Source organism: Danio aesculapii, chromosome 6, assembly GCF_903798145.1.
Source record: "Danio aesculapii chromosome 6, fDanAes4.1, whole genome shotgun sequence".
Classification (NCBI taxonomy): domain Eukaryota; kingdom Metazoa; phylum Chordata; class Actinopteri; order Cypriniformes; family Danionidae; genus Danio; species Danio aesculapii.
In genome coordinates this window covers 30,278,307-30,304,963 of record NC_079440.1, presented here as the reverse complement: position 1 = coordinate 30,304,963, position 26,657 = coordinate 30,278,307, and the positions used below count along the sequence as shown (strand labels likewise).

The window sequence follows — 26,657 nt, the reverse complement described above, 5'->3', positions numbered from 1 at the left end:
GTGGTGACCATTACATTGGCATTGATGGCTGCATGAAGAACATGTAACATCCAAAGATCTTTATATATAAAGAATACTGTTGAAGTCAGATTTATTAGCCCCCCTTTGAATTTTATTTTTTAATATTTCTCAGATGATGTTTAACAGAGCAAAGAAATGTTCACAGTATGTCTGATAATATTACTTATTTGTTTTACTTTTGCTAGAATAAAAACAGTTTTAATTTTTTTAGAACCATTTTAAGGTCAAAATTATTAGCCTCTTTAAGCTATATATTTTTTCCTATAGTCTACAGAACAAACCATCGTTATACAATGACTTGCCTAATTACCCTAACCTGCCTAGTTAACCTAATTACCCTAGTTAAGCCTTTAAATGTCACTTTAAGCTGAATAGAAGTGTTAAATATCTAGTCAAATAATATTTACTGTCATCATAACAAAGATAAAATAAATCAGTTATTAGAAACAAGTTATTAAAACTATTATTTTTAGAAATGTGTTGAAAAAATCTTCTCTCCGTTAAACAGAAATTGGATAAAAAAATAAACAGGGGGGGCTAATAATTCCGACTTCAATTGTATATATATTCAGTAATTGAATCCTATATTCGTGGGTAACTTTCCACTTAATAATATTAGTAATATTGCTTCATATTTAAGAAATTGTGTAATATTTAAGCTTATTTCAACCACCTTAAATCCATAATCAATTTAAAGTAAATTTAGGGTTTGCAAATGATGATTTTTTTTAATTTATAAGAATACTTCCAACCATTTTTTATTTATTTATTTTAAAATAAACCATATATGAACAAATATTCCTCCATATCACAATTTGCATATTATGCAATTCTACTTTTGATTTATTCCTTCAAAATTCGGCGATATAAATTTTCATTACTAATTCCGTGTTATGTTGTTGAATTATTCATTGTGTGCTGCATGTACAGACCTTTTTATTCCTTAACAGCATCTCCAGTGATCGACATTAAATTGGACAAACCACAGGAGCCTCCAACCACTGAAGGCGGATGTTCCTGTTAATAACTCACATTTGAACAGTGTCATCTACACACCACGTGCTTGTTGTGTTGCTTCCTCTTGGTTTGCTTACAGTTGTGTTTTCAAATTGGATATTTGGCCTTCCCATCTGACTTTCAGTAGAACTGGGTGGAATCAGTGTTACATCGCTTGCAAATGTAAAATAGTATACTTTAGTAACAAAATTGCCAAAAATCCTAAAAATTCGAAAAGTAAAGGGCAAAAATCCACAAAAATGTCCAACGTGTATACTTTTTGAAAATGTAGAAGGTAGATTCTTTTCTTTTGTTTTGTATTTTTGTATACGAGGATGAACTCTAAAGCGATTCTGACAAGAAAATCCTAGCCATGAAAGCAGGATTCGTTTAAAAGCAAGAGAGCAGTTCAAACTACAAATGACCCATAAAATACGGCAAACTTGCATGTTAGCCATGTTTTTAAAGTATCATCTCAATCCTGCTAGCTACTGTGCACAAGATTATGTGAATGCGGACTTTTTGTGACTCAAGGCACTTAATTTAATCAATTAATTTTGTTGCTTTTGTTTGTAATTTTACCTTTCAGTTTTATGTGAGTTAATGTAGATAATGTGTCATCCCAGATCTGCCATAATCGCTTTTTCAAGATCTTTTATGCACAGTTCATGTTTTAATTGCACAGCTTATTGAATGTTTACAGCACTTTTTTTTATCGTTTTTCTTTATCGCGCTGAAGGAAAACAGCTTAATAGCAAGGAAGGACGCTCTTTATTTTGAGGAATGCTTTTTTTTATTCTGTAACTCAATTATTAGGACATTTCTAACATATTGAAGAGTGTCACAAGACTTTAAAGTCTGCACGAATTAGAAGTTACTGCAGATTTTATTCCAGCAGGATGACCATTCTTAACTGAAACTGAATATTGAGTAGGGGGCAGGGTTTTATTTTTGAGCTCCTTCTCTTATCTTTCACTAGCAGCAAACTAACGGTTTTAGGGGCGTGTCTAAGCATATTTTGCCCAAGCTGTCAATATGACATCCTCAAAGAAGGACTGCCATTCCAGAGCAGAAGTAAATGGTTAGATTTTGATGAAATGTTTACCAAAACAAACCTGTTTTTTCATTAACTTGCATGGATTAATTGTTAACCTTAAAACTAACAATGTGCGCTAGCAAAATAAACATTGTAAATGTTGATTTCACTTAGACTTTAAGGTTGACAGAGGAGCAAATCATGCACATTTAAACCTGCTTCATTCCTAATTAATTGATTGGAATAATTCATTTGCACGGCAGCAGTTTCCACACTGATTCATCCAACGGTCCAATTCTGTTGTAAATACATCAGCTGTCGTTTTCGAACAGGCTTTATTACCAGAAATACAAAGATGGGACATTCCTCCTCCTCAAAACAAACTATAGTTCACTTTTAAGAGTTAGCGTTATGCAGCATTATAGTGTTTGCCTTGTGTAAGGAAACCCCCTCATGTCTACAGCTGCTCGTTGGGGCCGGTAAGCTGTAGTGCACTGACCAGGGGGACACACATTGTGTAGTATATCAGTTTAATTCAAATGTATTTCATGTGAATCTTTAATGCACTTTTTCAAGAAAGAAAGTTGTAAATGTTTCAAAATTGCTGTCAAATGTCTGTCCTTGAAACCACTTTAGAGTTCAACTGTAGCTAACATCTCCGTGAGGGTCACTGTACAGATAAACTCTTTGTAAAGTTGCTTCACACGTAATGCCAGAAACAAGTCAGAACTTGCTATTTGTGACGTAGATGAATGAACACACACAACGTAAGAACCAAAATGATGAAACGGCGATTTCTAAGTATTTAGCATTTAGCCGGAATGCAGTGAACCACACTGATGGAACATTCGGAAGCTCAAAAGGGAAAATCTGATTCGTCTGTGCCGATCAATTCTCAGAAACACTGGAAGATGTCACTTATCGCAAGCTGGATATTTATTGATGACTAATGAGTTTTGTTTACATTTGGTTTTCTTCACTTGCTCTCTTCTGAATAGTCATTTTGATTTTAAAAGGGTGCAATGGACTCGTATCATTAGTGTACCTGTAATACCGGTAGTCATTGTGATGGACATCAGCCTCGGGTGAATGTCTGTGCGTGAGTTGAGTTCTGCTTTTAAAGGGTGCAACTTTTCCCTGTGTATATGTTTTAGCTCAGTGGAGCCAGCCTGATTGATTCAGAGCTTGCTTTACCATTCACACTGTATAGAAATCTAGCATGTCGGTCCAAATCAGTAAAATCAATAAAAGTGTCTTATTACCAAGAAAGTGGATACTGGACATTTTCTTAAATTGCATGTGTATTTTTAAAATGTACATACTTGTGGGTTAAAAAAATTGATCAAATCAATACATCAGGTTATTTAACAGACTACTTCTTAGAAACATCCCAGGTGTTTCCAGGTGAAAAAATATACACTATAAATATACTAATTAAAAGCATACTTTTACTTAAGTAGTACTTAAGTATAACCGTATAAAAGTTTACTATATATCACTATTTAAAATGATATTTAGTTTAAGAGTACAGCTTCAAAATATGTTATTAATGTTACATAGTTATTGTAAGTATAAATTGAGTAGATTTTTTTATTAATAGTGCAGTAAAATAGCATTTTCTCAATGTGATTCTTAAGTACACCTAAAATAATAAGCTTATTATTTTTAACACATTTTAGCTCAACCTGATGTGTCAGAATAGCACAATTGAGTACATTTAATTGATCTCATGCTTATTTTTAGTACTACTTTGCTTTTTTCAGATGCTTTTGCACACACACACACACACACACACACACACACACACACACACACACACACACACACTATATATATATATATATATGGCGACGCAGTGGCCTCCGTACATCATGCTCTTCTAACCATCCCCATATCATAATTGGCTTCATCACTCTGTCTCCTCTTCACCAATCAATCTGGTGCAATATGGCTGCCGTCATGTCATCCTGGTAGATGCTGCACACTGGTGGTGGATGAGGAGATTCACCCCAATGTGTAACCGTCTAGAAAAGCGCTCTATAAAATGTAAGGAATTATATAGCTTTGCCACTAAATGAATAAATTACTAACTAATCATATGTAATCAAATATTTCACAATATTGCTGTTAAAAAAATTGCCCTTGCATGTAAGTATTAACATTTGTGAGATTTAGTCAGTAACAGTTTTGAAATGTAAAATATTTTTAGATTTAATTGTGGAGTAAAAATTATAGTATCAGCACAGATGCTGCAAGTAGCTTAGTTTTATTATTTTTAAAATGCCTTATAAATAAAATGGTTATTAGGCAGTATTCATGAGTAAAATCATTCTGTTTGCGTTCATAATGTTGTTTTAGCTTCAGTTAACAAATAAGTAATTATTAAATATATAGATATTCATGTGCCTTTATACAAGTCAAACGACAAATTTGCCTGGTAGTTTGGTAGTTTAATCTCTTGCACTTCTGCTATGTAGGTCATGCGTAATTTAATTATTTGACTAAACTAGTCAAGTTACTTAAGCATTTTACATTAACTACATTTTTAACTAAACAATTTTAACAAAAAAATAATAATATATCCTGTTAAGATTGGGCACTTTCTTCCTCATCTTTGAGTAATTGTAAATGTTGTGCTATTACAATTAATTCACATATATTTATTTCTATTTTTTTTCCACTAAAATAACACATTGGCTGTTGCATCATCATGTGCATGTTCAAATTAAAATCTTAATATTATACAATATCAAATTGTTATCTATGTTTGTAATCATATAGTGCTATTTCTCTTCACTGTAATGTCAACTCACTTGCATTGTCTTCTCAAGAAAAGTAGGCATAAATTATAGCTGTCAAAGGAACCAATATAAATTTACTTGTGTCTAGCTTTCCATGACTTGTCAAAACAAGTCAAATCATAAACACCTTTTATGTGTGAACTGGTTTTGCATAGGTGTAGGTGAAACTACCTCACTCACTTAACTGAAACTGAGAGTAAATTTTCTGTGTCTCTGAAATTCATCAATCAGTTTCATATTCAACCAGCATTAATAAAACAAGTTATGTAGAGGCAGCCGACAGTGACTTAGCTGAGTCATCCTGTAACAGGTTTCCGGAAAATCGTTTTATATAGACCATGGAGATTTGCTGTAAAATTAGATAACATATCTGGCCTCTATGGTTTGTCTTTAAGTTATTTTCTTCTAACATGATGTGACATGCACTCATTGCTCTTCAGTATACTACTACACATAATATTTTCTTTTAGTTACCTGCTCAAAATAACCTTAGCTAAAGAAAGCTAATAAAATAGATTTCTAAGTACTCTACCTTTACTTGTACTCCGCTAGACCAACTATCATGAACCCAGTAAGTTTTGTCCCAAATGACACACTATTCACTAGTGTGATTTATGCACACATACACTTGAACCATGAAGTGTATGAGTGTAGTGTCATCCTTATTCGTAAACTCAAACCATTTTCAAGACAACAGTTGTTAAATTTGTGAAATAATTCACCAAACTTACAAGTGGAGGAGCTATCGGGCACTAAGATTAATTTAGTTAATTTATTTTGGATTATGCAAACAAAATTCACCAACAGAGGAGTTTACCCCACATCTGCTTAAAAGTGCAGTAGGTGATTGTCTTCAGAAACGTTTTTTGTTGTACTGGTTAAAAGTCTCTTCACAGTCTATTAGTAATGATCCAAGTAATGACCTAAATGTGCTTATATGTATTTTTATATTCTGGGTAAGGCATAAGACTAAAAATGTTCAATTATCTCCCAAAATTCTAATAAGTAGCCCGAACTGTCTGTCAGCAAGTGTAGATTTGTATATCTACAGCCAGCCATTCATGCAGATCCGCTGTTTGTGCATGCACACGCGCAATGTTCACGTGGACACGAGTGACAGCGGTAAAAACATATGCTGAATCAAAACTTTTAAAAATCCTGAATCAATATTGAAGTTACTTTTGCATGCTGGAGAAAGGATGACACCATGGCTGAAGAATTTCTTTTAGACAGGTATTGTTATGTTTTAAAAGTGTTTTAGTCACTCAAAGCTTATGTAGATTTTGTTGTATTATGAATGGGTTATATGCACAGAAGTGTTGTTCAACCACTGAAATCTTCCAGCGAAAGATTGATGTGATTATTTTTATTTACAGCATCGATAATGTAGATGTTTATTTAGTGTAACAACAAAAGTAAATAGCGCTATTCCGCCTAGCCTGCTTTACTGAGGCAAAGTTGGTTCCCCTTCATAAGAGAACTCCAATGTGTGTCTGTAGATAAACAGACTTTGGGAGTGTGTCAGACGACCAATCAATCTGAAGATTAAGAAAACGGGCCAATGAAATGCCAATTAAATTGGCGGAGCTTGGCTCCACAGCTGATCCTAAAGAGCTCATCAACGCTATATCAGTCGGCTGCTGGAGTCAGCTCACCAGAATTGTTACTTCAGACCTGACTTCCAAAGCTGAAGAAAGCCTTACCTTCACCAGTGAGGGGGAAGATGTTCTAGCGGTGGTCGAGCTGGGTTTTTTGTCCCCTTGGCGTTTCGCTGGTGATCCAAAAGAGCAGTTTCCACAAAGAGCAGAATTCCCTAAGAGAGCACACGGTCGAGTAGTGCCTCTTTTTAAAGATGTCGTTTTGACCGTGCGTCTCTGGATGTGGTGGTCACCTCGCCCCGGATGACAGACACGAGTACTGCATCTCATGTTTGGGGGTCCAATATGTTGAGGCGGTGCTCGCTGACAGTTCTTGCCCACATTGCGAAGGCTTGACTGTTGTGCAACTAAGGTCGCGGCAAGCCCTTTTATAAGGGCAAGTCACCCCTGCTGCTCCCCGCCAAGCGGTTAGCACTCAGCCAGACCTGAGGGTTACAGTGGGGGCTAATCTGTCACCTTCAGGCTCATCATCAGTGCTCTCTGTTCCTGCTTCAAGCGCGAGCGCTGGTCCATCCTCCGGGCTGGCCGCACTCTCATTAGATGATACCGGGGACATGATGTCCATCACTGCATTGGAGGGCGGGCTGACATGCTCCGATGAAGATTCAGATCCCCTGCCACCCTCTAGAGCCATCAGCGATGTTTCAGATTTAGAATTAGATGTTAGTCGTGTTATTCTGGACTGCTTCGGCCGTGGGACTGGAGATGGCTTGCCCTCCTTCACATGGGGGTGAAGAAGAAGGCCTTTCCCTTCTTCCCGGAGGTACACAGAGAGCTCACGCAGACATGGAGGGCACCTTTTTCTTCCCTGGTCCTCGATGATGGAGCAGCCAGGAGATATGAGGCGATTCCCCAGGTGGAGCATGATATTGCGATTAACCTCTAACTTGCCACTCACTAGCCACTCTACTTGGAGTGGTCCACCCAAACTCTCTTCCAAAGCTTGCATGTTATCTCAGTCTCTCACGGCCAGAGCCGACACCGTCGCGGGCCAGGCCGCATCCGCTCTGCATGCTATGGCCACCTATCAACACTACAAAGCCGAAAATCTGGCCGAGATGCAGTAGGGCAGTTCTTCCTCAGACTTGATGCATGAGCTCCGCACTGCAACCAATTATGCTCTCATCACCGCCAAATCGGCTGCTCGTGCCCTGGGGAAGACGATGGCCGCATTAGTGGAGTGCTGCCACTGGCTGAACCTGGCTGATATGAGAGACGTTGACAAAGCTCGCTTTCTTAATGCTCTCATATGCCAGGCTGGCCTGTTCGGCGACACCGTTTTTGGAGTTCACCCAGGAATTCTGCACGGTAAAAGAGCAGTCCAAGGCGATAGGAGAAGTCATCTATCAACGGGCTCGAAAAACTGCTCCTCTCGGTGCCCCATCCACCACGGTTGCTCCTTCCTGAGGGTGTCCACCCGCGGCTTCAACATTTGCTCCGCTTCCACTGCCCAATCCACCGGACAAGCGGCAACGCCGAGCTTCACGCAGGACTGCGACGCCCCTGCCCCAGGGCACCGTTAAGTCCGGTAAACAGGAAGCATCCCTGAGACAGGCCATCCGGAGAAGAGGGGACCTGCTTTTTCCTTGGTGGGGGGGCCAAGGATCATCTCAGTCAACATCAACGACTTTAAATACATCGCTGCTGGCCTTCTGGTGGACGTCAACCAAATTTTCAATAAATGAGCAGTTTCCTCTTTCTCCGGATGCGCAAACCCGAGCAATGCCAGTCTGGGACGATCCGCCTTCCAGCTGGCAGCGCCGGGCCCCTTCCCTTAGGAGCGGGAGGTTAAGATCAATCCTACATCTACGCAGACTGAACTGTCATTTGACACAAGATGCCATTCAGAATGCTCACGCAAAAACGCTTACTCCAGAGCGCCTGTCCTCTGGATTGGTTTGCAGCTATATCCCTGAAGGACACGTATTTTCATGTCTTCATCCTTCCACGCCACCGCCCATTTGTCTTCGGCACCTCGACCAGTTGGGTCAACCGAGAGAAGAGCAAATTTTGCCCTGTGCAGTGGAACTCATATCGGGCTGGAGCTGGATTTGATCACCATGGTTGCACGCCTCTCCGAGGAGCGCACCAGGCTAATGCTTTCTTGTCTGAGCGAGCTCGACAGAAAGATAGTGGTCCCACTGAAATTTTTTCAGAGGCTCCTGGGGCATATGGCATTCGCAGCTGCGGTCACGCTGCTCGGTTTGATTCATATGAGACCACTTCAGCGTTAGCTTCATGATCGAGTCCCCAGATGGGCATGGCATGTGGGTACGCACCGAGTGTACGTCACTCCGCTGTGTCACTACACCCTCAGTCCCTATATGGATCCATTTTTTTACGGGCTGGTGTGCCCCTAGGGCTAGTATCCCGGCATGTTGCTGTAATGATAGATGCCTCCAGCACGGGCTGGGGCCGTGTGCAACGAGCATGTAGCTGCGGGTTCATGGTCCGGACCCCGCCTGCATTGGCATATCAACTGCCTAGAGCTGTTGTCAGTGTATCTCGCTCTCCGCCGCTTCCAAATGGAGACTCCACAAATGTATGCGCAAATATCCATTTCGCCCAGTGAGCCTAATCTCACAGACACTGTGCAAAGTCAGGGAGGATGAGGAGCAGGTCTTGTTTGTTGTGCCTCTCTGGCCCAACTGGACCTGGGTTTCCGAACGCACACTCCTCGCGGCAGCCCCTCCTCGGGGCATTCCTCTGAGGAAGGACCTCCTCTCTCAGGGACGAGGCACCCTCTGTCACCCACGCCCAGATCTCTGGAACCTCCACGTGTGGTCCATAGACGGAGCATGGAAGACTTATCATTCCTTCAGGATAAGTTGGAGCGTAGGCTGTCACCCTCCACACTGAAGGTTTACATGGGCTGCCATGGGCTGCCATCTCTGCTAATCATGATGCGGTGGACGGCAACACAGTCGGGAAGCATAATCTAATAATCCGATTCCTCAGAGTCATGCAGCGATTAGTTGGGTAACCCCAATTAATCGGGAGGTAATTAAGCACGGTGTCACAAACGCTTGCTGCGCCAGGCTCCCTAACCCATAGATGCGTGCGCCTTTTTCCATTCTACTAGTAAGTTCCCCTTTTCAGGTGAACCCTAGAGAATTCCTCCGAGGACCCCAGCACCTGACTCAGCGGAGGAGTCGAGTGCATGGCTCAGTGTGTTGTCTCCTAGGGGCCTAGGGGACGTTGGAAGGTTGCGCTTTTGGTGATGTCAGTGTGCTCACGCTTCGCTTGGCAAACTGCACATCAGGAGCATGACAGGCTTAGCTGCTGTGGTGTTTTCCATACTGTCTCCCAAAGTCTGTTTATGTACAGACACACATTGGAGTTCCCTTATGAAGGGGAACGACCTGTTTAGGTCTATAACCCATGTTCCCCGTATAGGACGTGTGTCTCCACTGCCACAGCACCCGAGTCTCCAGCTGGGAGCTGAGTGATTGGCTCTTCAGCAGGCAAATTCTGGTGAGCTGACTACAGCAACCGACTGATATAGCGTTGATGAGCTCATCAGGATCCGCTGTGGAACCAAGCTCCGCCAATTCAATTGGCATTTCACTGGCCTTTTTTCTTGATCTTCAGATTGATTGGTAGTCTGATGCACTCCCAAAATCTTTTTTATCTACAGACACACGTCTCCGTTCCCTATTCGGGGAACGTGGGTTATGGACGTAACCAGGACGTTTTATATTTATATTGGTTCCTTTTTGAACAATGACGACCTGTTACGCGCTCCCTATATTGTTTACCATGCTACTTTAAATATTCAGTCTGAAATAGCATGTTAGTATGGCTTAGTAATAAGTGTAATCCCTGCATGCTGCCGGCCAACCACTAAGCATACAGTAGTTGATTTAGGACAAAACACGTGAGAAAGTGAGACCAGCGATCCTTGCATGCATGAAATATTGCAATTATGATAAGTTTTGCTTGCTACACAACTGAAAACATGCTAGATATAATACAGTTTTTCATTCGGAATTGTAGTATTATAAAGTACTATAAAGTTTTCTAACTGGCGAATGACCAGTAGTGGGTTGTCTACTGTCATCCTTAATGTGCGCATTCAAGGTATCAGGAGGCATGGCTTTGGACGGCAGAAGAGGGATTGCATGTCAAAGATTTGCTAACTGGTTAGCATTTTGGCAGCTCACCTTTACTGCACCTTTAATTGTTTTATGTTCAGTCTACTTAAAGACTGTAAAAACAATTAAGTTAATTTAAGTGATTTGTGTTTGGACAACATGAAGGAATTGTGTGAAACCCAGCATTTTTTTTTTGTGTGTATGTAAAGTCATGGAATCTTGTTCATGAAGAAGATTTGAGCAAGATGTATGATGAGATGGACAAGGATGAATTTTTTTGATTGCAATTGACACATGGATACCACAGGGAAGTTCTATGGTATCTGGACTTTGTACTGTGACATTGTGGATGCCTGTTTACTGCATATTTGATGGAGCACCACAGTGCCACACTCCTCCCAGTCCACTCTCTCCATTATATTATCATTCTTCATTTCCACAATTAATTAATTAGTTAATTATTGCTGTAGTTTCTCAGTCAGAACTCAGAGTCAACTTATAAATCCAGCCTAAACCCCATTCAAGACAAGGAATTACTTTTGAGATCCTTCAACCAAAAGATCCAGCCCCAAAATCTGCTCCAATCGCTCAAACCCATGACCCCACTCCTGAGTCTCCTTCAACCAAGCCCTATAGAGTCTTCTCTAACCCAAGACTGACCATCAAGATGCTTTCAGGGCATCCCTGTTTGCCCTCTTCTAGTCTGCCAACACTCTAGATGCCCTGAGGTCTTCAGCACTCCAGATGTCCAACTCTCAGTTTTGTCCTCAACACAGCCGGACATCTCCAGATGCCTTCTGCTCTGCCCTGTTGTCTCTTGCTCCATCTCTTCCACATGGAGGCCTCCTGTTCTGTTAGCACCACCATGGTGGTCTCCTGTCCCATGTACATCCATAGATATATACACTAGATATTGCATACGGACCCTCAGCTTGAGTCAATACTGCCGCCACATTTGTAAATGTGCTCCCAGGACAAAAGTCATTCAACTGCACTAGTCAAGACTAAAGCCAACCTGAAGATGCTGGACTTTTGTATTGTGTACAGGGTGTTGTAACGAGCAAACAAAGCATAAAGGCAGAACATTTCATAGGTAAGAGTTGTTTTTTTACGTTTTTGTATGTTACAAACCTTTGTGCTAAACAAGTCACGTTAGTGATAATACAGTCACTTGCATTCACCATATGGCAAAGTAGCACCAACTTTCAATAAATTCTAGGTATATTCTAGAGATTGTTGAACAAAATCAGGGAACAATCTAAATGAAATATGACTACAAGACCTAGTGAGGACCTAATTAAAATGATCGAATCTGCAGTTCTCATTTTATATCAGGTAAGTTCACGCGATGCTGAATCATACACATCACTCGTTTTTAATTGCAGCAAACATTTCAGCAAAAGCAGTTCAATGTGGTTGATTAAACTGCGGACACTGAATGCTAAGAATGAAATGTAAAAATGTAAGTTCACATACCCTGCCATACAGGTGCAGTTCGCTGTCAGAATACAGTTGTTTTGCTTGTTGATGATTACCCAGGCCTTGTATAGCTCCATCTTCTTTTCTTGACATTGGCTAGGCAGAACCTCGGTTTTTAGCACTACAAAGTTTTGAATCTGGTAACTATGGAGCATTATTTCTTGCACATGACCACACAGAACAAAATTGTTGGCATCCAAAGACTTGTAGGCCTTTAACTTCTCTCTTGTAAAATCACTTGAAGTTTCGATGAGATAGTTATGTATTTTGGGCTGGATGCTTGGTCATTTCGTCTTATCCAATATCCATTGGCAGGGTCCTATTGCAAATGGACCTGTCAGATGAACGACGCTCACTTTAACGTTAATTCTGTCGAATAACTGTGCATATCATTGGGTGACAAGCTGTTATAATTTGCTGAAAGCATTATGTAAATTATATGTATAATATGTAATCAATATAACTTATCTCTAATACAACAACAAACTCTGTACCGCATCAGATGTCATTCCCTCGCTGTAAATGCTAGCGCTCCCGTTTTGTTTTCTACAACCTCGCTGCGCGCATCCTGAATGTTTACAAACCGGTAATTCGTCTATAAGGGTGCCTTATCACATAACAGTGCGCCTAGAAGTGCAAATGGTTCACCCTAAATGATTGAATATTACAAATGTTATATATCACTTAGATCAGAAAGGTGGATTCTTACGATGGTTTACACAAATCGTTCATAACGGAGATTGATGAATATGTTACAACAGTCCAGTGAAGATCTCAACCTGACTGAAATGTTGTGGCGAGAACTACACAAAAACGACATAACTTCTCCAATATGATCTGATAGGTCATACAGAAAATAATTAAATAATTACTGCTAAGGGCGACACGGTGGCTCAGTGGTTAGCAATGTCTCCTAACTTTTTTTACATGACGGTGTATGCATACATACACACACACATGCTCACACACATTTGTCACTCCACTGTTCTGATTGTTTGACAGTTGCAACATACTGAGCATCCAGTTATTTCCTAAAATTTCCTTTTTCTGCCTGCTAACTTAAATGTACAAGCTATGTGTATCTAGCTGGTTGTTAAGGAAAAAAAGCCTTTCAGTTTAAGGCAAGAGCTAATAGGCCTGTCGAGCATTATTCTGTGACAACAGCACAATCGCACTGCAATTCGTAATGTTTTGATTTTGTGGTTAAATTGTATGAATTCGTATGATTTCAGTCGCATAATTTAGTACGATTTGCTCATCCCCAATGATGAATGGGTTTAGGGGTGGGGTTAGGTGCCACGCCTCCTTTTTATAATCGTATGTTTTTATCATATGTTACGAATTAGCTACTAGGTAGAGCAATCTTACACAGTTCATATGGTAAGCATTAGATCTTCAGTAAAACACCAGATGAGCTTAGTCACTTCCCCTATTCAGTTGTATTTGCATCCACAGGCAAAGAGAGACATCCACAGAATAAGATGAGGAAGAGGGAGAGAAGATGAGGTGAACCATCAAACTTCAGCTCTGAAGATATTCTGAAGATGTTTGTTTTTTTAATTGTGATCCTTCAAGCTAGTAATGCTGATGAACTTATTAACCTTAAACTTATGAACTTATAACTTAACCTTAAACGCTGATGAACTTATTAACCTGAATTATTAACCTTACTGTTAACCTAAAAATGCATCTTTGATCATTTCTATTTTCCTAAAACAAGTCCTGCAGTTGCCTTCTTACATAACTTCTATGTGGAATTGTTAAACACAAAGCCTTCCAACGAAACAAAATAAACATAGGGGCCTGTAATATTAGTTCCAAGGAATTCACATTACGATGTGTTGTTCTTTTTATATCTGCTTTTTAATTATGTCTTGCTCTATGTGCACTGGAAAACAGATTTTCTCAGGAAATGACACATGCAGATGTGTTTATATAGACCGTATTTAACAGTGGTAGTATAAAAGTTTAGTAAACCAAAAGACTCAAATCTCTTTCTGATATCGCTGACACATAAAAGATGAAAGATGTTTAATGAAAATAAAATTATAATCCATTGGCATGGTGTTTTTTTCTTTCTGTCTTTGGTGTGTTGTAGACTAGTGCGAATATCACCATTTTCCAACAGCACAGTTAAAGTCAGAATTATTAGCCCCCCTGTTTATTTTTTTCCCCAATTTCTATTTAACGGAGAGAAGACTTTTTCAACACATTTCTAAACATAATAGTTTTAATAACTCATTTCTAATAACTGATCTATTTTATCTTTGTTATGATGACAGTAAATAATATTTGACTAGATATTTTTCAAGACAGTTCTATACAGCTTGAAGTGACATTTAAAGGCTTAAGTAGGTTAACTAGGCAGGTTAGGGAAATTAGGCAAGTTATTGTATAACGATGGTTTGTTCTGTAGACTATCGAAAAAATATATAGCTTAAAGGGGCTAATAATTTTGACCTTAAAAAACACAAATAAGACGTTATCCAGAAGAAAAAAATATTATTATCAGACATACTGTGAAAATTTCCTTGCTCTGTTAAACATCATTTGGGAAATATAAAAAAAAATCAAAGGGGCGCTAAAAAATTCTGACTTCAACTGTATATGGCATATGGTCATATGTGTAAGGTCAATGGTAAGTATGGGTTATTAAAAGAGCAGAATTTGTTATAGGAAGACAGAAAAGAAATGAAACAACATAACGGGAAAAGTGTTTAGAGCACACAGCTGGACAAAATACAGAACTTAACATATTCAACATGTGTTTAGGTAAATTGAACACTTCGGGAAAATATGACATCACTTCTATTCATTTTGCGCTAATGTTTTTTACGGGGCATATTATTTACAGATAAATAATTGCTTTGGTGCAGTTATGTCTAAGTAACCTCTAAGTAACCTGAAACTTGTCTATAGCACTTGTTCACTGCTGCTCTTATAGTTGTGTAAATTGCTTCCTTGTCCTCATTTGTAAGTCGCTTTGGATAAAAGCGTCTGCTAAATGACTAAATGTAAATGTCCTATACCGTATAAATACCATGTAATGGACAACTTTCCTTGTCAATTTGCTCACTTTGTATGGTGTTGTACTTTTACAAAATGCTGAGGATAAAACAAGATAAAATCAATGCAAGATTTAAAGTAAAAAAGCAAAGATAAAACTGAGGTCACATTGCACTTTTCTCTTATGATTGTTTTTTTTAAAACATTGTTGGTTGAGTTTAGGTCAGTGATCAGTATGAAAAGCTCTGCCCTCTAGTGAAAGTGTACAAGAATGTTGTGTATCTGAAATACGCCAGGCCTCTAAGTAACATTTTTAAAAATTTGGTAACAAGTAGACAGCACCCTCTAGACTAGTTGTCATCTGAAACATGCAACATAACACACCTGGAGCAACGTATTTTATGTCTTGCAAAAATGTAGGCTGAGGCATGTATTTCCGCGAGCCTGAGCTGCGTAAAAAGATCCATGAAAATAAGAGAAGAAATAAATAATTAAAAAATATATATTTAGAAATGGAATGAAACTGCGAGTACTTTTAAGGCTCTCAGAATGATTTTTTCGTCAAATGTTACAATTGTTGTTAGAGATAAACCGATTCCAGCAATAAATATTGTGTTTCATATTCAGGTTTTTATGAACGCTGACATGAATGGAGCACTATTATTATTACTTATTTATTATTATTTATATATATATATATATATATATATATATATATATATATATATATATATATATATATATATATATATATATATATATATATTACACCAGCTTAAAATGGTTTTGACTTCTTTTTTTGTTTGTTTTTGTTCCTCTAGTGTGTCAGTGGCAAATATCAGTTTACATTTCCAAACGTTCATTTATCTATTAATTGTAATCCAGTGAGATTTTTATTTGCATAAGGAGTCTGACAGAAGCAGTGCTCCACACAGAGATCTGATCTCACAGTATTAGACACTTGAGCAATATTGCTGTCATTTGAGGGTGCTTTCAACATATAATGCCATAAATAGGTTTTATTTATCAGTTAATTATTATTACTTACATTTACTAAAATTTTTAACAACTTATAGGTGCACTTGTGTGTAGTTTTAGATGTGCAGGCAGCAGGTACAGTTGAAGGCAAAATTAGCCCTCCCATGAAATTTGTAATCTTTTTTTTTAAAGTGATGTTTAACAGAGTATTTATTATACAATTTTTTTTTTTTTTTTGGAAAAAGGTGTTATTTGTTTTAGCTGGAATAATAGTTTTAATTTTTAATTGTTTTATTTAATTTAAGGTCAATATTATTAGATATTAGAAATTATTAATGGAAATATTTTTTTCTTGACAAAACAAACCATTGTTATGCAATGACTTGGTTAATTAACCAAACTTAATTAATCTAGTTAAGCCTTTTAAATGTGCTTTTAAATGCTAAATATATGTTTATATGTTTTATTTTATTTTTGAGTAACTTTTTTTTGTTTTAATATATAAACTACTGTTGACATTTCTTGTAAATTTCTAAATAAAATGTTGAAATGTTTTTTTTTTTTTTTACTTCACATACAATATAAAAGACAATGTATTTAGTTTTACAACTTTATTTAAATTTTAGACACAATACTAATGATTAACTTCAACTTCAGAAATGTAATGAATTTTATGTTTGGAATAACTTTGTGAATCATAACATGAAAATATTTGTTATTCTGATCAGTTGTTATTCTCTGAAAGAAAAAAAGTTTTTTCATTTGAAGTTTTGAAGAAATGTAATAGACCTTATACCATGTATATATATATACACTTACCGGCCACTTTATCAGGTACACCTGTCAAACTGCTTGTTAACGCAAATTTCTAATCAGCCAATCACATGGTAGCAACTCAATGCATTTAGGCATGTAAACATGGTCAAGACGATATGCTGCAGTTAAAACTGACCATCAGCATGGGGAAGAAAGGTGTTTTACATGACTTTGAGTGTGGCATGGTTGTTGGTGCCAAACGGGCTGGTCTGAGTATTTCAGAAAGTGAAATAATTATTTATTTATAAGCTATAAATAATAATTATTTATTATCCATCTCTAGGGTTTACAGAGAATGGTCTGAAAAAGAGAAAATATCCAGTAATCTGCAGTTCTGTGGGCGCAAATGCCTTGTTGATGCCAGGTCAACAAGTAGGTCAGAGGAGAATGGCCAGACTGGTTCCAGCTGATAGAAAGGCAAAAGTAACTTAAATAACCACTCTTTACAACCGGGGTATGCAGAAGAGCATCTCTGAACGCACAACACGTCCAAAAATGAGGCGGATGGGCTACAGCAGCAGAAGACCACACCGGGTGCCACTCCTGTCAACTGAGGCTACAATTCACACAGGCTCACCAAAATTAGACAATAGAAGATTGGAAAAACGTCGCCTGGTCTGATGAGTCTCTATTTAAACTGCGATATTTGGAAGGTAGGCTCAGAATTTGCTGTCAACAATATGAAAGCCTGGATCCATCCTGCCTTGTATCAATAGTTCAGGCTGGTGGTGATAGTGTAATGGTGTGGGGGATATTTTCTTAGCACACTTTGGGCCCATTAGTACCAATTGAGCTTTGTGTCAACAGCCTATCTGAGTATTGTTGCTGACCATGTCCATCCCTTTATAACCACAGTATACCCATTTTCTGATGGCTACTTTTAGCAGGATAACGTGCCATGTCGTAAAGCGCAAATCATCTCAGACATCTCATATATAAATCCCTTTGATTATAAACTTAAAAATAGCTAATAAGACAAACTAAATAAAATTAATGACATTAGGATTTTTAATATGGAATGATTTGACATTTTTTATCCTGTCATTTAAAAACTTTACAAATTTCTGTTCATTGTTTTGTTGTCTCATTTAATTCCCGTTCATAAAATATTTTCTTGAGAATGTTTAAAAAGTAATAGTTCACCCAAAAATGAAAGTTCTGACATCATTTACTCACCCTTCACTTGTTCCAAACATCGATCTCAAAAATGTGTCTTAGAAGACCTCTAAAACAAATTGACTGCGGAACTTTGTCAAAGAAGACTTCATGGGTGCAAAGAGAAAAACACCAACAAAAATGTACCAATCAGATGTCTTTTAATTTACAATAATTTACAAATCTTATAAATAACAAAACATGAAATAACTTAAAATAAAAGAGAGAGGCGGGAGATCAGAATCTTTCAAGAGATGCCATCTGTTCCAAAAGTCCTGTTTCGCATCTGGGACCCCCTCTTTCTCTCTTGGGACAGCTGAAACAAATCCGGTCATGGCAGCTGGGATGGATTAAGGGTGGAATATGTAATGAGACGCTCCCCTCAGATGGAGGAACGGGATTCAAATTTATAGTTATTCAAGCAGAAAATACAGTTGGAGAACCACATGGAGGGGATTGTGTTCGCATCCAGGAAGGACTATTGCTCCTGCTTTTTCGGCACAGTAAAAGTAGTCAACACATGGCGCTCACTTTTAATGACAGCAGCAAAACAGACGGTGAAAGTCTATTGTTAACATTGATAATCCATTGTTAATGGTAGCTGTCCCGCTTTTCAGAAAATCTCCTCTGATGAAATCCTCCGCCATGACATCATTTCTCTGTTTTGAGAAACAAATGTAAGTTAGTAAAACTGAAATTGTTATATTGTTCTCTTTCTCCATATTTTTGACAAGCTTTCACAGTATTGTTTAAAAAATTATAATAATCAGGCCCATAGCCCGGGGTTGGTTGGCGGGTGGTGGGGAAACCCACCCCTCACTGAGAAAAGGTCCAGAATTTGTCCCATACATGAGATCATTTGTCCTATTTTGACTGCTATGCCAACATAAATAATGAAAATAACGCATTGAAAAAGGCTTTTATAATGAACGGTTGTCACTTTGGTGTGACTTTAGCTAATCAGTTTTGGCCAATGCTAACAAATATTTTAATTTTATAATCTGACGTAAGAGAAGGCATGTTTTTGTTTTAAAAATGAGAAAACGTTTAAAAACATTTCATGTTTTAGTAAAAAAAAATTTTATTGGAATAGCTAAATTCTGACTGGGGAAAGTTGAATGTGCTGGCCAGTTTGCTATTTGCCTAATAAATGACTACAGTTTTTAATTGAAAACTTTAACTATATATATTGTAATAAATTTGTATTTAAAAATAAGTCTTTTTTCATATTTCTTCAGTCTAAATCTTTAGGAAATATTTTTAGTACATCAAAAAGTGTGGTTATGCTGACCATCTGACAAGTTAATCTAGCAAAAAAAATAAAATAAATAAAGTGCTTAAAAAGTCACTGAAACGCAGTATTTAAATCTCAATAATCTTAATAATCTTTAAATAATTGAATAGAAAATGACATGTTTAATTACAAAAAGGTCCACCTTTTGAGAAAAAAGAACCACCCCTTTAACCAGGCTGGATAGGAGCCTGATAATTCAGAACAGGACAATGTTTATGACTGTATTTTTATCACTGACTTTTCTTTTTGTGTGAACACATCTTTTAAAGGTAAACATATCTTTTTTAAGTAATTCTTGTCAAATTATGTTATGTGAAAAGTAGCAAACCAAACACATCCATAACCCAACAAATGCCTGTTTCAGAAAGGAGGTTAAGTGAAAACTCAGAATTTGTGAACTCTGAATTGAGGCCTTTTCAGAATTGGAGGCATGTCAATTTTGAGGAAGCAGTTTTGTCACTTTAGTAGATAATTCGTATATAATTCGGAAATGTCCAATTGTGTGGCACCTACCCCTAAACCCAACCATCATTAGGGGATAAACAAATCAATTTCATATGAATTAGCCACTTTAATCAAAAAGTTACAAATTGCCATGAGATAGCGTTGGTCAAGCCTGTTTCTGAGAGTAAGGTAACGCTGAGTCAGTTACCATGATAACTTGCTCTATGAACCCATTCAAGAGCAGGTTTAGTAAAAGTTTAGTTTCTTTTGGTCTCTTTTTTCTTATGTTAAGTACAAATAATTAAAAAATGGAATTGTATAGAATATTAAAAATATATATTTTCTATAAAAAGGAAAATTGTTATTTATAAAAGGTTATTTAGTCTAGTTTCCCGGGGGATCTAAATTGAGAACTTAATTAAAACAATCTGCCATCCTGGTAATGAAAAGGATCATAATGAAAATGGAAAACATAATATCTTATAATGTTCATGAAAATGTCAATGCATATTTACAGTAGCTCTGCTCTCCAATGTCACACAAGGTGAAATACACATAATGGTATTTATAGGGTGTATGCAGAAGGACTTTTAATTTTTCAGTAACCTGGATAAATTTTTTAGGTAGGTTTTCACATCACCATTTTTGCCATGAAAAAATTCTGTGTGTTTTAGTTGTTTATTTACACAACCTTTTGGGGCCAGAAAAAGTTTTGAAAATGTTTTCCCAGTGCATGTTTTTGAGTTATACTTTTATCGTCTTTATACAAAAATGTGATTTTAAGAAAAAATCTACAGGCATTTATGTTGACAACCAAAAATGCGGAACAATATGTGTGCAAGCATGTAGTGTTTCTTTTAAAAGTGTTGTCACTATTTACTGGCCTAGCATGAATACAGTTTATTTACTCACTTTATGAACAAAATATGGCATAGTGTGTGTATTACATGTTCTGTCTATAGGCATGTGTGACTACCTGACATTCAACACAACAGTAGCTATGTAGTAAATGTATGGCTACAAAATACCTAAACTTTAATCCATTGTTGCGATACTTGGATTGAGTCATAGCAAAAAAAAAGAAAGAAAAACGTCTCATAACGCCGGTTGATGGAAAGTCCGTAATTTTACAATATATGTATTGTTTATTAATTATCACAAAAGTTTTGTGCAAATCAGTAATGGAAATCTATATAGTCTAATAGCAGACTATAGGACTATATGTGTGCAGGTGGGATGTTTTTTGTTTTTTTTTTGCATTGCCAACTATTAGCCATAATGCAACAATTACTGGAAAATTGTAAACGGAAAAGGAATAGTTTAGACAAAACTGCTGATTGTAGCAAACGTTTTTAAATGTAAATAAATAATTATTCAGTTTTTAAGTATGTTGTTGTCATCTAAACCAACCATTAATCTATAACAAATTTGAAAGATTCCTTTTGATGTTTTGAAATGCTTTTACTATGTGAAGTTTCACAAACTAATTTCGAGAGGAGCACGTGATCGCGGCTGGTCTCTCATCCACAATCATTGGTAAGCCAATCAGATTAATCCAAACTTACTATAAATTGCCTGTCTAAAATTACTCCCTTATCTTCGTCTTCCAAAAAAATCCCCCCATCTTTCCACTTTCCTTTTTTACCAGGGGGATCTCTTGAGAACTACCTGATCTCGTACCCCCTTACATGATTTTTGACCAGGCAGGAGCCCTGGGCTCAATTATCTCCAAGCTCAGGGTTCTCTCCCAGGACAGCATGCCAAACTTGCTAATATTATCAAGCAATATCTAAGTGTGAACTCTTGAATATAGGAGGATGAAGACTCACACGCTGCAGGTGGGAACAATCCTCTCTTCAGGGTTCCTGGTAAAACTCATTCTCTTCAGGAAAGATGGGAGTCTGAGTTTGGGCCTGTATTGTTTTGGCACTGGACTAAAAGCAGAGACAAGAGAAAGAAAGGTATGAATGAACAAAACTGCATTCAGGACTTTATTTATTTATTTATGTATTTTTTTGCCTCAAAAGGGCTACTACTAAACAGAAACGTAGAAACGTTGATTCCAAGACCAAATGCTCTACTTCCTACTATCACACATAACACTGGGTGTACATTTTCTGCCAGTTTTCTGGCTACTTATAAACAGAATCAGGTGAAGGAGGTTGTTGGTTCAAAAGGCTCACTTGACTTATAAATTAATTTCTGCATCTGGTTGCTTGTTACACATTAGACACCAGTCACTTGGATCAGAGAACTAAAGGAAGAAACTTATTATTTTTTATATACAGGAAAGTACTTAATGTTAACAATAGATTCAAATGAAGAGAAAAAATGTAATGAAGTGTAACCAATAAATATTATGTATCGATCTTTCCTTACAATTTTTACTACAATAGATTGTTTCATTCTTTTCTAAATTTCATTCTTGGACTGCAGCAACATACAACAGGACCGCAGTATCGCCCTGACATTTATTTACTTTAATACAGAAATTAAACACACTATTTAGAGAGGAGCTGTAGTGACAAGTTTTGAATTGCAATCTTTCATCTATTTAATATCAATAACCCACTCACCATTCAGCCTGTGGTGAGGGTGGCAGCTGAAAATCAACTCTTTTTCCCTCATTTCTTTTATCCTCTTTCTTCTCCTCTTCTTCTTTCTGCTCTTCACTTATGTTGTCCCACAGTTGTGAATTGACAAAAAGAGCTCCCTGCAAGCTGAGTCCACGGTCCACACAAGTGACCTGTCGACAGAGGGGGCAGCGAACGGAGCACAGGCCGCTGTAATGCAGGCCCATGGTCTCCAAACAGGGGGTGCAGAACGTGTGGTTACAGTGGAGCATTCTGGGAACGCGGTCGATACGGGAGTAACGCAGGTAGCAGACTCCACATTCTAGATCTTCAAACAACACCATGATGGAAAGACAAGGTTTCTGTAGTTCTGTCTTCTGGAATTTATTTAGCGTATTCTGCAAAATTGAAAACAAAAACTTTAAGATGCACTCTATATATGAAGACTTTCATATGAAATTACCTTGTGAAGTACAATGTGAATTTATTTTTTATTTCTTCTTTCTCTTCTAATAGGAGCACTTTTCTCAGTCTCCTGAACGCTCAATCTCTCACTGGGGCAGTACTTTTTCAAAAATACACTTTTGTACTGTACAGGTGGACATTGGTACACTTTTGTACCTTTTTTAAGGTTCACTTTTATACCTTTTAAGGTACTATACGGTATGCATACAGGCCCGTTGCCAAAATTTGTCCTATACATGAGCTTATTTGTTTTATTTTGACTGCTATGCCATCATAAATAGGAAAAATAATCCATAAAAAAACCTTTAAGACCAAGTGGAATCCTCTGTTGGCTGTCACTTTGGTGTGACTTCAGATAATCACACATGATTTTGATTAATGCAAACAAATATTTTTCATGAATCCAACATCCAGCTGCAAGAAAACATACAATCTGACGTAAGATAAGTCATCTTTCTCTACTATTGTTTTCACAAGTAACATTTATTCTAAATCTTGGACCTTCATTATAAAACAAAAATGACCAATAAAAAGGTGGGAAGCACCAAAAGCAGCCCATATTAAAATTAAATGAAATACTATTTTGGCTCATGCTGTTATGCGTAAATATTCAAGTGTAATTTTTTTTTTCCAGGACAGGCTAGAAAAATTGTGAAGCTTTATTATTATTATTATTATTATTATTATTATTATTATTATTATTATTCAAATGGGCAAATTCTGACAGAGGAAGATTAAATGTTTTGGCCAATTTGTTATTTTCCTAATAAAATTAAAATAGTCTAAAGTTTTTATTTAAAACTTTAACAAATTCCTTTTCTTTTTTTTTAATGACGTAATATGATAAAGTATTTATTTATATTTCCTTATTCTAAATCTTTAGGAAATGCTTTTGGTACATCAAAGCATGTGGTTATGATGACCACCCTAAAAAGCTAATAGTGCCTAAAATGTCACAAAAATGCAGCATTTAAATCTTATAATTAAATAGAAAATGAGGCGAATAACCCCAAAAAGGTCCACTTTTTGAGAAAAAAAAAGAATCACCCCTTTAACCAGGCTGGCTACAGGCCGGATATATGTGCCTTTTGAAAAGATAGTGCCCCAGTGACACATTTTGTCTTATATCTTATTTTTTTTTTTTTGAAAGTGTATGTTCAGTTGTGGCTATATCAGTCATATGCACACAAGAGCTTGAGAAAAATCCTCATTTTAGAAGGAACTTTCAAATGGCTCATGCAAAGAGGTTTTTGTATATGAAAATGCTCATTTTATACAAATAAAATGACAATTCTGCATCATTTACTCAAAACTCAGAAGAATATATTGTGAATGTCCAGACCCTGTTTATGTCTGATAATCAGATGTTTTTTCATCAATATGATTTCAAGTGCTAAATATATGCATGAACAGATTCTGAAATACTTGTTCACTTTTGTTCACTCTTTGGTCTTGTTTGCAACTGTGTTGATCAAAGATGGAGACCACTTTCGTTCATGTTCTGATAACCATTAAACTACACCAAACCAGGATTGGAATTGAATGTGTTTGCATACAGTACGCTTATCCCAAATATTTTTAATAATTTGACAATGGGTGTGGTCACGTAAATGCATTACTCCATTTTCATCGCTAGAAGTAAAAACACACAGCTTAAAGTCATCATACAGGTACGCTGTAAAAAATGCAGTGTTGTACACAATTCATTCAGGTTGTCCCAAGTTAACTTAACAAATTTAAGTGGATTGAACATAAAACAATTAAGTTGTCCCCATGGTAAGAATTGGGTTGTTTAAGCTAATGTTACATAGCAGTTAAATGAAAAGGCAGCTAAATATTTTTTGAATGTACATTTTTGCCACGTTTATGCTGATTTTCCCCTAGTATGTAAACCCATTAAAGGCATAGTTCAACTTCACCCAAAACGGAAAATGCTGTCATTTACTATCCCTTCACTTGCCACAAACCTGCTTGAGTTTGTTTATTTCTGTTGAATGCACACAAACAAAAGATATTCTGAAGATATCTGGGACCTGGTCAAATAAATTTTACTATTTACTCATTAGAACTATACCGTTAATAACAGGTGTAAAGAGGACCTCTTTTTTTTGTTGTTGTTGTGTCTAGACTACAGTGTCCTACCAATCTTTTTCTAAGTTCCACATTAGAAGCAAATGCTTACTTTTGATGCGGAGATAATGACTGAATTTTCATATTTGGGTAAACTACCCCTATTAGCTTAGCAAAATGACAGTTGAAATCTTCAAGCAGATGGCAAAGCTGTCGCTAGCTCGACCCCCACTGCCCATTCATCCTCATAGTATTCTCCTCTAGTGCTGCAGACCACCTGTTAGTCCAGAATATTATATGATTTAATTTGACCTCTAAGTGTTGACCTCTGCCCTCTCTCTGAGTACTAATGCAGACAAAAACAACACTGAACAAAAAAGATCACAAAGGTCTCGTGTTTCTGCAATCTTGGAAAAACATCTACAATTTCAGCTCACACAAAAATCTGTTTATATTTCAGGAGACAGTTCTTACAACTCTTACATAATATTGCATTTAGTTTTGTTGTCTTGTTAGAGATGGTCAGGTGAAAGATTACATGAGGGACATCCTTAGTCAAAGTGTAACTTGACTGTCCATCCATTTGAACAGTTTGTTCTTTCTGTTTCATGTCAAACAACGCAACGCACAAGATTAATCATTTTCCAGGAACTATATTTATTCACAATTAAAACAAGACAATAATGACGCTATGACAATTTTCAGAGAATAAATATTAAATTAATCTTGCCCTAAAAGTTCTAAAACTGTTAGAATAACACTAAATAAGGAAAACATTATGGTAATGGCCTAAGAAATGTTATATTCTTTAAAAATAAGTGTTATGCAGCTTTGTTTCTGACAAATGTATCTTCTTGTAGGGATAAATTGATGTTTCCCATATTTTAAAAATAAAACAAAATACTGAAGTTAAGATTCTTTGCTCTGTGACTGAAAATCTAATCATTTTAATTCATTTAACTAAACAATGTAGCAAAGTAATGTCAAATCAGCCCAGGTTTTAAAGGAATTCAAGAAATGTACTTACAAAAGACTGAACAGCAGCGCTCCAGTTCTCTGTATGGACTGCTGCAGATCTTTGTCAGAAGATTAACGGCTCTGAGTGAGAATTAATGGGTGTGTGAATTAGAGCAAACCGGCTCTGCTGTCAGTGTGAGTAACCGGCGTGTGTGTGAGTTTGTGTTTAAAGTGGCTGTGGCGTTGTGGGGGAGGAGATTTCTGCCCTTCTCCTCCCCCTTTGGCGCACAAAGCAAAGACCCCTAGTTAGTCAGAATTTGAGTATGCCTCTTTAAGTGATTACATCAAAACTGGGAAATTCTGGGAAAATTGTTTTGAGATGACAAACTTGTGGAAGAAACTATCAGCGCTGAAGGAAAACCCCTAGGGGAGAACTCTCAGTGGTATACACTGGAAATGCAGTCTATAAAATTAGACATATAACGACTAGGTTTTGTAAACTTGACATTTCTAGTTAAATCTCTTTCATAAGGTCATCGAATGGCTTTTTAGACACAACTGAATGGAATGCAGGAAGTGGTTGATAACATCCTTGGATACTTCCTTTCATCTTCTGAAGATTCAAATAAGACCAATATGTTGGATATTATACGTACACGTCTTTGAGAGTTATATCAGTTTTCTCATGAGCTATAGGCCTAAAATACCGGAAAACACATTTACATTTTAGTCATTTTGTATTTCAGCAATTCACACACACTTACAGCTAACTTTGTGATGATATATAGTTTTTATACTTTCCAGTGTTGGGTTG

The 26,657-nt window shown here is 37.0% G+C and overlaps 2 protein-coding genes across 2 annotated transcripts in view; one reads left to right on the top strand and one right to left on the bottom strand.

Annotated features, from left to right (window-relative positions):
- rab6ba (RAB6B, member RAS oncogene family a) overlaps nucleotides 1-3,322 on the top strand; it is a 178,020-nt gene extending 174,698 nt beyond the window's left edge. The window contains exon 8 of the mRNA XM_056459944.1: nucleotides 981-3,322. Within this exon, the coding sequence (XP_056315919.1) occupies nucleotides 981-1,045 (65 nt within the window). The 3' untranslated portion in view covers nucleotides 1,046-3,322. The remainder of the gene's footprint in view (nucleotides 1-980) is intronic.
- Nucleotides 3,323-18,184: 14,862 nt separating this feature from the next.
- im:7152348 (uncharacterized protein LOC559250 homolog) lies at nucleotides 18,185-26,052 on the bottom strand. Its single transcript, XM_056459943.1, has 4 exons — nucleotides 25,914-26,052; nucleotides 22,355-22,749; nucleotides 21,608-21,712; nucleotides 18,185-18,699 (listed from the first exon to the last, which is right to left on the bottom strand). Exons 2-4 carry the CDS (start codon nucleotides 22,693-22,695, stop codon nucleotides 18,654-18,656), a joined length of 492 nt encoding a protein of 163 aa, XP_056315918.1. The 5' UTR covers nucleotides 22,696-22,749; nucleotides 25,914-26,052; the 3' UTR covers nucleotides 18,185-18,653.
- Between the last annotated feature and the right edge of the window lie 605 nt (nucleotides 26,053-26,657).